We start from the raw sequence: 13,378 nt of genomic DNA, 5'->3' as shown, positions 1-13,378 counted from the left end.
GTGATTTTTTGGTTCATTTCATTCAATTTGACTTTTTCAGACATATTATGTACTTACATTCTTTAGATTCGAATGAGTTTTCTATATTTTTTTTCTTACAATTCTAATATTTGATGGATTTTAGTGTGATTGACATTTTTTAGGATAGTATGTTATTCTTATTAATTTTAGTGAAGTTAATCTAATACTTTTTTAATTTATTATATTATGTTAAATTTTTAAATATATATAATACGTATTTGTATTATTATTAAATTATTTTATATTCGCTCTATTTTAAATCATTTTTTAATTATAATTTTACATGATTTTAAGAATATGAAGAATAGTTTGAACTTTTTGAATTCGAAACTACCTACATTAATTACTATTTTATTGTTAAATAAAATGATTAAATAATTACTATTTTAATAATTATGATATTATTTTTTAAATAATTTTAAATCAGTTTTTATAATTAAACATAAATAATTTACCTTTCTAAAAAATACTAAAATTATTAATTATTTATAAGAGGTATATATAATTATTTACTATTTTATTTTTAAAATGATTGTAAATTAGTTTTTATAATTAAATACAATTAATATTAAAACAATTCTAGAAAATAGGTTAGTATAAATTATTTTTAAAAGAACTTTTTAAATCAGTTACATAAATAATTTACCGTGCTAAAAAATGCTAAAATTATTAATAATATATAATAGGAATAAATAATTATATTATTAACCTTAAAACATTTCTAAAAAATAGGGTAATATAAATGTAAATATGTATTTAAGTAATACACAAATATTTATTACAGTACAAAATTTTTAATTAAATTAACGTGAATTTAAAACAAGCCATTATATATAGAACTTTTTTCAAAAAAAATATATTTACTAAGCATGTATTTCTTTTATGTTGGAAGAAATACATTAATTGCTTATATTGCTTATATATATATATATATAATTAAATGCTTAACTAACCTACGTCCCATAGATCCCATTACACCCCCCACTAACTTGCAAATATTGCATTTAATTTTTTTTGAATTGAATTGAATTTAAAATAAAATTGAAAATTTAAAATTATTAACTTTGTTAACTTTATTCTCTCTCTCTCTCTATACATATATATATATATATGTATTACCTTTAATTTTGTGTTTGTGGATAGAGGATAACAAATAATTAATTAATCTGTACCAAAATTTTATAACTGACTTTATATCTATCTATATATGTAAAAAATGACACATGTCAACACCACAAAAAAATTTAAAATAATATAAAATTATTTTATATATGTATCTTAAATTAACCAAGAAGAAATAAAAATAGTCACCAACTAAAAAAATGTTTTAAAAATAAATATTACAAAATTATACTTTGCAAAGAAAAGAAAAAACATATGTAATTGTAGTTAATTATTTTAAAATAGTGGGATCAGTTTTAAAAATAAGTAATTTTAATTAATTAAAATTATTTAAAATTCATAATTTTTAAAACTAAATTTTTTAAAAACTTTAAATTCTTTATTTAAATAAAATGGGAATATAAATAGACAGCTTTAGAACTCCCCCAATAAATTTCCACTTAAATACAAACTCTAAAAATAGATTAAGAAAAAAAATTACAATAAAATAAACGAATTTTAAAAATATGAAACTTCACAGTAAAAAGATCTAAGAAAAATTCTGTAATAATTACAATAAAATGAATTGCCATTTTACAATCAACACCAAGATTTTAAAATTTATTTTTTATTGAATAAACACTTTGAATTAATGTTATATAACCATTTTACAAATTTTATATTTATATAAAGATAAAAATTAAAAATTAAATATTTAAATGATATGTTTTAAAATTAAAAATTTTAAAAAAAATTCTTTATTTAAATAAAAACGGGAATATAAATAGACAGTTTTAAAACTTCCTATTACAGTCCCACTCAAAAACATACTCTAAAACCAAATTAATTAAAAATTAATAGATTAAACAAATTATTTTACACAAATTGTAATTTTTATATTTATATAATTATAAAAATTAAAAATTAAATAGTTGAATGATATTTTTAAAATTAAAAATAATAATTAAATTCTTTATTTAAATTAAAACGAGAGTATACATAGGCAGTTTTAAAACTTTTCATTACATTCTCACTCAAACACAAACTCTAAAACCTGATTAAGTAAAAATTAGTAAATTAAACAATTATACTACACGAATTGTATTTCTTTTAACATACTAATATACTAACAAAAATTAGACAATTTTAAAATTCAAAAAATAATTTAAAATTCTTTTATATATGTATCTTAAATTAACCAGAAAGAAATTAAAAAGAGTAACAAACTAAAAAATTCTTTAAAAATAAAAATTACAAAATTGTATTTTGCAAGAAAAAAAAAGACACATGCAATTGCAGTTAATTGTTTTAAAATAGTGGGATCAGTTTTAAAAATCAGTAATTATAATTAATTAAAATTATTTCAAATTCGTAATTGTTTATAAAGATAAATATTAAATATTAAATATTTGAATAATCTATTTTAAAACTAAAATTTTAAAAAACTTTAAATTCTTTATTTAAATAAAACGAGGATATAGATAGACGGTTTTAAAACTCCCCATTAAATTTCTACTCAAACACAAACTCTAAAAATAGATTATGAAAAAAAAAATTACAATAAAATAAACGAATTTTAAAAAATATAAAACTTCACACTAAAAAGATTTACCTAATTGTCTAATAATTAAATTAAAATGAATTGCCATTTAAAAACCGAAACAAAAATTTTAATTTTTTTTTATTGAATAATTACTTTAAATTAATATTATATAAACATTTTACAAATTTTAATATTTATATAAAGATAAAAATTAAAAATTAAATATTCGAATGATCTGTTTTAAAATTAAAAACTCAAAAAAATATTTTTTATTTAAATAAAAACGAAAATATAAATAGACAGTTTTAAAACTTCCCATTACATTCCTACTCAAACACAAACTCTAAAACATGATTAATCAAAAATTAATAAATTAAACAAATTATATTACACATTGTAAATTTTAATATTTATATAAAGATAAAACTAAAAATTAAATATTTGAATGATCTTTTTTAAAATAAAAAATTGAAAATAATATTTAATTTCTTTATTTAAATAAAAACGGGAATATAAATAGGCAGTTTTAAAACAGCCCATTGCATTCCCACTCAAACACAAACTCTAAAACCTGATTAAGTAAAAAATAGTAAATTAAACCAATTATATTACACATATTGTATTTCTTTTAATATAATAAAATACTAACAAAAATTCAAGAAATTTAAAATTCAAAAAATAATTAGTTATAATATTATTCTAATTGTTAATTATAGCTATGGACATAATATTTTAATAATATAATTACTAAATTGTGTATTAATAATATTAATTTAACATGCTCAAATAAATAAGTTAATAAATTGTGTCATCATTTTAAAAATAAACATTACTAAGTGCATGATAATTTTTAATAGTTATTTTTAATTTAAAATATTAAAGTATATTTTAAAATATCCGCGCAACGCGCAGGTACGTATACTAATTTATACTAATGCAAAAAGGAAATTAATCTAGAAACCAATTTAGACTTGCTGATGTGGCATGCCTCTAAGGGCTAGAAACCAATTTATCTTTTTTGTGATTTTTTTTTATGATCTTTTAGATTTTATAATTTGAAGGTAATAAAACACCACAACCATTATTATTATTCAATTAAATGGACAATGAATATGTATTAATGTTCAGTTACATTATCGTTCACCTCCTACGTTTTCCATTTACCCATAAATACACATTTAATGTTCTGCTACCGCCTACAAATATCAACTGAGATGTTGGGTCATCAGTACCAAATTTGCATTTTTCATGCCATGTTTTACATTCACCATTTAGTCAATTTTTTTTTTAAGAATATGATATTGTGTGCGGAATGTTCCTTAATCGATTATTGTATTAGTTATTGTTCCTTCACCAAATTTGCAGTTATTGTGTACACATTCATGTTTTACAATTCACCATTCATATCAAGTGTTCTATAGTATTTTGTTGTGTTTTATTCATTTTTGATTATTTTTTTTCGATATATTTTTTTCTTGAGTAGATGATCTATCGAAAACAATTTCTTTATCTCCAAAAGTAAGGTAAGGACATGGTATGTTTCCCATGCTATTTCATATCCTTACGTCAATCATTTTAATTGGATTCTCGATATATTTTTTCTTGAGCAGATGATCTATCGGAAATAATTTCTTTATATCCAAAAGTAAGGTAAGGAGTAAGGACACTGTATGTTGCCGTGGTATTTCATATCCTTATGTTAATCATTTTAATCTCCAATTAAACTGAATATTAGTACGTTTAAATGTATTTCCTCAAAATTTTCATTCATTTGTCACTATAATTTTTCAGTCTTGCAGTTTTCCTCTTATGCTTAATAGTCTTTATTTATAATTTTTTTTGGTTTTATTATATCTATGTATATGGTGGAGTATTAGATGTTAAAATAGATTATTTCATTAAGTTATTTTGTATTAATTGCGATTATATTGTGTAATATGCACATAAGTGATCTATTTTTTTTTTTGAAGTGTTGTCATACACTATTAATTCTTGACAGAGAAGCAAAAGGAAACATTCAAATCACGGACAATTTTTTATGTTTTAATTTTCTTTATTCTTATTTTTGAATATTATTTTTAGAGTATATTAATCAGGATTGAATTTTATTATATAGCTTGTAGTAACTTAAATTTGAATTTAAATTGTATTCAATATACTAATGTTGATGGGCAGATTGCTTACTATCATTCACTTCTAATCCTGACAAAGAAAGCGAACATGTGGATATTCAGAGGGATAAAAAGTTGTTTGATATAGTACTACTGTTAATTATTTAAAATTATTTGAATATAACATTGTACTACATAAAACAATTTAATTTTTGTTGTTCAAGAATCAAGATTTCATAATCTCTGATTATTTCAACAATTGGAATTAATTAATAATACTCGAAATTGAATATGATTTTATAATGCCTCAAGTGTCCGTTACCATTTCTTTTAAAATTAAAGCTGCATAAAAAAATTGGTGTAATTGACTAGGTGAACATATTAAAGAATATACTCTAACTTAGATCAACACTGCTATTAATATGATATATTCATGTCTTATTTATGGGCATGTAAAATTTCAAGCCTAAAAAGAATTTAAAAAAATTCAAGCCTAATAAACTAAAATAGAAAGACATGGAAAAACAAAATAACATTTTTATTTTGTAAAAGAGAAAATATAAAAGAAGCTAAGATTAAAGTAAATCACTCAACACCAAATGAGATTGATTAATTTGTCTCTTTGAATTGAGTGTTATAAGAGATTCATATTCTATTAACTTGTAATATTATGTAGAATAACCACTTATTTGTTATTTTGTTTGCATTTCTAAATTTTGATGGAAATTACTGAATCAAATCATTGGCATTAACTTTAGTGCACAACGGGATTTCAATGACTATAAAGTGATATGCTTTGCTGAATTCACGCAGATTAGTTACCTAGTTTAATATTGAATATTTGTTCTTTAGTTTTCCATTGGTTTAGACAATTAAAATATATAATCTAATTTTAATTTCCTTTAATATTTAGTCATGTTATGTAACTAAAATTTATTAAACTTTTTTAGCATGATTTAGTACTTTTAAATTATGATCATTTTCGTTATGACTTGTTAATTTGCAAGATTTGTTTTACGCGATTTCATTATTATTATTATTATTATTTTGAATATTTTAGTGTCATTAATCATTTCATTATTTGTGTTATTTTCTTAAGAAACACCTTAGATAGTTGTATTTTGGTAGGACTGAAGACAAGGGCGGATTTAAGTATATCGAAGGTGTGTCACGTGACACGGCTTCATTGAAATTATTTACGAAATATACCTATTTAAAAAAATATATAAAAAAAAACTAAAGTTAAAAGTGTTAAAAGGACACCCCTTATAAGAGAATGCTCCTAGCTCTCGTTGCATGCTAACCTCCACATCCTGAGGTCGATCCTCAATAGGGTGCATTTGTTTTTTGTTTTTTTCACGTTTCATTTTTTTCTTTTCTAAAATTTATTAATTTTTTTTAAAAAAAAATTATTAGCGTTTTTTTTGTTTTTTTCACGTTTCATTTTTTTCTTTTCTCAAATTTATTAATTTTTTGTTTTAAATTCAAAACAGTTCATTAAAAACCTACTGACCCACTCTAATTCATTCAAAATCTAATTACTCTTTTTTATTTTTAAAATTAAAATAAAACTCAAAACATTTGAGTCCTTCATCAATTAGAATTATAGTTAAATAAAAATAGTGTTGACTCCTATCCTTGTATAGTTGTGAGTTTCATCAATTTTCTTTTGATTCTTATTCATCAATCAACGTTATTCGACATCTCGAATCTCCACATCATGTTAGTATTTTCTTGCTTTTTTTATTTATTATTATATGCTTGAATTTTTATTTTTATTTTTATTTGTTCATAATAATAATTTTATTAATCATCTATTTGCAATGCAATCGGTTGAATAATATTTGTATAAAACTTTATTTAATAATATGAAGATGTTAATGTTTTAATTTTAAATTTTAAAATAGTATCTAATTTAAAGAGAAGACAATTTTTTTAATTTTTTAATTTAATCAAAATTTTAATATTTTTCCATAAAAGTTCACTATTAATGAGGCCTCAAATTTTTGGAGACCTAAAACAAAACCTTAATTAATTTTCTTCTTGAGCTATTCTTGTGTATATATTTTTATTATAATTAAAATTTTACTTTCTATTTAGTATTCTATTCGACCCATTTAGTAAAATAAAGACCCATTAACCCGATTTCATTACTATTAGCCCTAATTTCTATTCTCTTTCATTCTTGCGACGCTTCATTAACTATATAAGAAGAGGGAATAGCACACGCCTCTCCGTCAACGCGTGTGCTTTTCCGTAAAAACATTGAAGTTGAAGGCTATTTCTGTCCTTTCCCTTTTCTGCATCAATTCTAACGCCTCCCCCCTTGGTAACCATCGGCCATCTCCATCTGCTCTCTCCTCTTCTTCTCTTCTCCTTCATAGTTGTGTCCAGGTTAGCATAATTTACACTTGAATTCATTTTGATGCTGCAATATTTGATGCTTCCTTTGTATTGGGTTTAGGTTTCTTCGATTTTGGCTTGGTGGTTGCAATATTTGGTGGGTTTGGATTTCTTCGATTTTGGCTTTCTTTACCGTCTTCTTTAACTCCTCTTTGTCTTTAACTTTGGACTTTGCTGGATTTTGGAGCTTAGTTGTTTGTATTTCTGAGTTTTATCTTGCTTGCCTATAGTTTCAATTGAAAACAAAAATGCATAGCATGAAATTAACAGTGAAACACAGAAACACGATGACAAAAATAAAACCCATCGGAAAATTAATTAGTGAAGCAAACAATAAAAACCAAAGTTGGGAAATGAAAGACCCAAATAATTGTGACTGCTTCAGTGCTATCCTCCGATTCCCTGAACATGTTTTTGAGTTTGAATCGGCCAAACCTAAAACCGAGCTGAAACCTCATTTTTCTCCTTCCCTTCCCTTGTTCTTTGAGTCGACACCTATACAGAGAAACATAGGCATCATCAGAGATGGGCAAATATTGTTGGAATTTAGAACCTATCATAGTAAATTATATTTTTGAATTTTAGCTTTTTCTTGCTAGGTCCTGAAAAGGGTGTTGTTTCATATGTGTCTTGTTTATAGTGAGAAGGATGGAAGAGTGGTTCATTTTTTGGGAATTCAAGTACCTATTTTGAGGAGGAGAAATTCATTAGGTGGTCGAATTGGGAGAAATGGAGGAGTATGTCATGATAGAGGTAATTGCAGGGAGTATGTCTATAAGTGTTGTACGAGGGAGGTTTCCTCGAATTCGATTATGGAAGCGGATAGAGCATTATCGGTTGATTCAGTTTCAGGGTTGAACCATACATGTATTTTTATTCATTATGTTTCTTCAAAGTTCTCTCAATTTTTGTTGGTTATAGTAGTGGACTTATCGTTTGATTTTCATAGTAAGTATGCTCATTAAGATGTTTGGGATTTCCTCTCTATCACAGTTAGAACATGATTTTTGAAATTTGTTGCACTAATCTCCAATCATTTCAGTATTATATCTTCAACTTATGGTCGTAATTTCTTTTTAATGGTTTCCTTTGCTCCTTGGAGCAACGCTAAAGTTGTCTCCGTGTGATCCATAGGTCACAAGTTTGAGCCGTAGAAGCAACCACTAATGCTTGAATTAGTTTAGGCTGTCTACATCACACCTCTTGGGTTGCTGCCCTTCCCCGAACCTTACACAGGGCTGCCCTTTTTTCCTCTTAAGCTTAAATTTGCGTTTTGAGTCATTTTCGTCAGTTGGTTGAGTTAGGACTTGATTATACTTTGGGGTGCATACACCTTTCCCATCACTTTGTGTTGGAGTTTCAAACATTTTGTTCCTTCTTTAGACAGTCACATGCAACCCACATAGATCTTAGTGATTTTTTTACTTGGAGGGTATGATGTTGGCAAAGACTGATTGATCTATCAATACTTAATTTACTTAGTTGCACGGACTCATTTTTGATGCCGCACCAGTGTCGTATTCTCCAATTTACAAATTTGGGTAATAAACTCGGACATGGTATAATAACTCTCTTGTGGGACTGTGTAAATAGCTGTGGGGAAGTGTCTAGAAACCAATCAATTACTTGTTTGGTATTTAATGCACTAAAGCAAGACACTAAGAATGAATATAGTAAATATGATATCAATTTGTTTGTTATTTAGCTCTGTTGACCTTTTCTCTTTTGAAGAAGTAGCACTCTTTAGTAGTAATTTATTCAAATATAATGCATTTTTGACTCAATATTCTGTGAAGTAAACAAACTTTTATCATGGGTTCATGTTTTAAGCTAGCTTCAAAGTTTTACGCAATTTGATAGAGTTCATTCATAAGCTTGAGTTGAGGTGCTAATGTTACCCTCACCTACCCTCAAAAACCCAAACCCCTCTTCATCCTCCGCATTAGAGACCTCTGCCCTAGTCCCATACTCTCGCTGGGAAATCCTTACCGGAAAAACACCTCAAATCAACCTGCGGCAACCAACTTACATTCAAAGCTTCTCCTTCATCCCTCGTCAATGTATACTGTAAGGCTCTACCCTCACCTACCCTCGCCGGGAAATCCTTACCGGAAAAACACCTCAAATCAACCTGCGGCAACCAACTTACATTCAAAGCTTCTCCTTCGTCCCTCGTCACTGTATACTGTAAGGCTCTACCCTCATCTCTTTCTAATGATTAATATCGATTCTATTTATTCAAGCAGTTTGGTACTTCATGATTTTTTTGTTCTTGTAAATTGGTAAAAAACTTGTAAATTGTGCTTAATGATGAGTATCACAAGTAATTTATTTTTTATGTGTAGAATTGTATTAAACAAATGTTGAAGTTTGTATAATTGTTCACAATCCGTTTGACCGTTTCAATTTGTTTGTCAGGTTTTGATTTGATACATAGTTTAAGAAAGTAGAATTATGAGTCTATTTATCATTGTATTAGGGACATGGGTGGAAATGTTGAATTTTAAGTCATTTACCAAATAATTCTGATTACATAAATTCCAGGTTTAATTTTTAGTCATCTTAATATTTATTTGATCTCAAATGCCTCTTAAATCCAAGTTAATCTACCCTAATGGACGTTTGAGCTAAGATGAGTGTATTAGACAAGTTGATAGTTAATATCTCACATATTCTGTAGAAGTGAATTTTTGTCTAGGGAGAATATTAATTGTTAGAAAGTGTATAGTGTCCTAAAAGTGTTACGCAATGCTGAGTTTTCTAATGAGATTGATGCTATTTTTTATATTCTGGAATCCTTATAGATATAAAGGATTCCTTTACTTTGTAATGTTTCAGTACTAGTTTAGTACTGAATGGCTTTCATTACTAAAATTTACATTTTACTTGTATCATTAACTAAAAAAGGAAGTGTATAGTGTCCTTCTAAAGTCTTATTTTATCCTCCCCTCTGTTCTAATCTCTTCCAGAGTTGAAGTCCATCAGTGTTACGCAAAATGGAGGTTAAAACAACAAAATATTCTGAATCGATCAACTCAAATCGGAGGGGTAACAGTAGCCAGAAGAGGGAAAGGGGCTTGCAGATAGAAGGATACTCGCTAGAAGGGATATCAATAGCAGGTCATGAGACGTGCATAATAGTTCCCTCGCTTAACTTAGCCTTTGATATTGGCAAGTGTCCTCAGCGTGCCATCTCTCAGCAGTTCCTTTTCATCTCTCATGGCCACATGGACCACATAGGAGGACTACCTATGTATGCTGCGACTCGTTCCCTTTACAGAATGAGACCTCCTACTATTATTGTACCAAAAGTAATCAAAGAAAGTATAGAGAAGCTTTTTGAAGCTCACCGAGCTATGGATCACTCAGAACTGAACCATACTTTGATTGGGTTGGATGTGGGTAAAAATCTTCTTGTATTGATTATATAGCTCTCCTAATTAGTTATTACAAAGTTGGAGTTAGCTCTAATTTCACAATTTAAGTGAATATGTGTTTGTGCATACACAGGAGAAGAATTCTACTTGAGGAAGGATCTTAAAGTTAGAGCATTTAAGACTTATCATGTCATTCCTAGCCAGGTTGAGTGCTTTCCTTAATGCTCTGAGTTTCAATTGCTTATTTTCCCTGCCCATGCTTCTTTTTTGCCGGTATTAAGTGGATTCGATCCAAAAAATGTGCTTTGTACTTTCTACGAGAGGAAGCAACTGCTACAGTCGGATGTTATGACCTTTGCATTTTGATCACTTCTTATATTACTGGTGTCTATTTGAGGTTTTAATCACCTGGTTTTTATGGTGCAGGGTTATATAGTATATTCAATCAAGCAGAAACTTAAGCAAGAATATGTTGGCCTTCCAGGAGATGAGATTAAGAAGTTAAAGTTATCAGGTGTGGAGGTCTGTCATGATATCATAGTTGGTTAGGAATTTATCTGATTGCATTTGTTTCTTAATGTTGGTTTAAATTCCAACCCAAGGGGTGCTTTTACATTGATCAATTTCTTTTTGACACAGGTGCACCCTGCACCTGTGCTGCCTTTATATAATTTTGCACAAGAATGCATCTGCAACAAACTTCCTGCATAGCTTATGTATCACAATATCAGTATGACAAAGATTCTTTGGTTTTGACAGATCACGAACACTTCAACAGCACCTGAAATTGCATTTACAGGTGATACCATGTCAGACTTCATTAAGGATCCCAAAAATATTGATGTTTTGAGGGCAAAAATCCTCATAATGGAGGTAAATTCCCTGATTTCAACACCTGCCAAAAATGTACCTCGTCTGAAACATGACGCTCAATTTCCACGACTCGTTGTAGCCATTTTTTCCTCCCTTGAAAGAATATTTTCAGAATGAGGTTTATGTGGCTCTTCTACTTCTGGTCTATCTAATATATACTATCTGGACATCCAATGACTCCAGTATCTTTCTTAAATTTTAGCAAACACTCCAAGGAGCATGACATAAGGCCTTGAGGACCACTGTTTGATTTTTAACATTCTTACTGCCTATCGTGTCATCTTCAACTTATGACACTTTCCTGAGTTAATTTTTAGGAGGTCTCCTATGCATTTCTGTATAATCCAACTATATCAACAACATGAATTCATCAACTTATGGAGTTAACAAAGTTGCCGTCTAGTATGATCACTTATCCTTGTGACGATGACACAATTGGATTAACTAATTAGCCTATTACTCTCTTAGTAATAACTTACGCTCGGAGAGCATCGTTACTTGTGTTTACTTTTATGTAAATAACATCATAGCTGGTACAGTAGAATTGGCAGTGGGGAGATCTTTAGTTCAATTTGCCTTTTCAACATTACTGGTTCCAGAGATTTAAGTTCTTCCTTGTGATTCTTCTCCAGAGCACTTATGTGGAGGACAAAACGACAGCAGATAATGCAAGAGAATATGGACATACTCATCTGTCTGAGGTGATTCTTTTTGCATTAATTCCTGATAATCTCTTTTGATTAACCTCAAGATTTTACTGGAAGATAGAAAAATAAAATCCTGAATGTGCTATAGAATTATTAGAAGTCTGATATACTTTTCTTTATGCGTTGATGACATCCTACCAGATTATCAATTTCGCAGACATGTTTCAGAACAAAGCCATCCTTTTAATCCACTTTTCGGCCCGCTATCAGTTGAATGTAAGTTTGATTCTCTCTCTCTCTTGATGCACACACCAAGCTGTCACCAAATCTAACCAAGTGTCGTAGATTCAGAACTTCTAGAAACTACTCTGGTTGAGCTTCCCTAAGAAGTCCAGCAATATTTTCTCATTCACGGGATGACCTAGTCTCAAATATTTACTCTCTGTACTATTTTGGTTTGTGGAAAGTTGGTAAATAGGATAGAAATGGAATTCAACCGTGTTTAATTTCTTATGTCTGTCTTCACTGTGTTGTTCGTAACTATCTACTTGTGGTCTATTTTCATTCTCCCAAAAACCAGTTAATAACATGCAATTTACTAATTTTTACAACATTAGTGCTTCTGTACATCATTTTGGAACCCTATCATCATTTGTGTGTTAGGAAAGTGTGGCTTCCTACCATTTCATGTTCTTAAGGATTACCAATTAATCGATCTTCCCCCCCAGTAGAGTAAGTATCTAATTCTAGGACCATCTTGTTTCATTGCTTTTATACCATTCTAACAAAAAAAATTCACTTATCAGGTTATTGAGGAGGCTATTTCTGCAATACCTCCGCCTTTGGCAGGCAGAGTTTTTGCGCTTACAGAAGGCTTTTGATGCAACGCCAAATCTACTTATCTGGTGGACATTTCCTTTTCCTTTCCCCTCCCCTATGATTTGGCTGATTTCATAAAGAGCAGTAATGATGAAGAAAATTTTTGCTATGGAAGTTAGCTTGTAATAGTTTAAAACTAAGCCAGAGCCAGTTCAATCTGATTTATTATGGTCCTCTGGGGATATCTGGATTTTTTATTTATTATTATTGCAATATTATAGTGACTTTAAATGGAATTGGGGCATTGGGCTATTATTGGGAGTGAAAATGTCTAAGACCTTAGTACTTGGAAGTCTCATAAAAATTAGTAAATGCTTTGTAAGATCTGGCAAATTGCCAAGAAAGATAAGTGATAGTAGTTGGCAGATTTTTATTTAATAATATGCAGACAAGAGGGCAAATGTAAACGCATTCACATTTGTG

General features: G+C 28.2%; 1 protein-coding gene across 3 annotated transcripts; it reads left to right on the top strand.

Moving 5' to 3' along the window:
• The first annotated feature begins 7,015 nt into the window (after window positions 1-7,015).
• Window positions 7,016-13,139, top strand: LOC102601375 (nuclear ribonuclease Z-like). 3 transcript variants are annotated; one of them, XM_015305011.1, is made up of 9 exons: window positions 7,016-7,170; window positions 7,820-9,366; window positions 10,149-10,581; window positions 10,690-10,760; window positions 10,983-11,078; window positions 11,316-11,429; window positions 12,062-12,130; window positions 12,278-12,352; window positions 12,883-13,139. In XM_015305011.1, the coding sequence occupies exons 3-9, from the start codon at window positions 10,176-10,178 to the stop codon at window positions 12,955-12,957; spliced, it is 906 nt and encodes a 301-aa protein (XP_015160497.1). In that variant the 5' UTR covers window positions 7,016-7,170; window positions 7,820-9,366; window positions 10,149-10,175; the 3' UTR covers window positions 12,958-13,139. The 3 variants fall into 3 exon arrangements, with proteins under 3 accessions (XP_015160497.1, XP_006366695.1, XP_015160498.1); XM_006366633.2 differs by lacking the exon at window positions 7,820-9,366; XM_015305012.1 differs by lacking the exons at window positions 7,016-7,170; window positions 12,278-12,352 and having other exon boundaries at window positions 7,177-9,366.
• The last annotated feature ends 239 nt before the right edge of the window (window positions 13,140-13,378 follow it).

Source organism: Solanum tuberosum, unplaced genomic scaffold (genome assembly GCF_000226075.1).
Source record: "Solanum tuberosum cultivar DM 1-3 516 R44 unplaced genomic scaffold, SolTub_3.0 scf00643, whole genome shotgun sequence".
NCBI lineage: Eukaryota > Viridiplantae > Streptophyta > Magnoliopsida > Solanales > Solanaceae > Solanum > Solanum tuberosum.
Note: the sequence above shows the minus strand (reverse complement) of the source record. Positions and strands in the feature narration are given on the sequence as shown.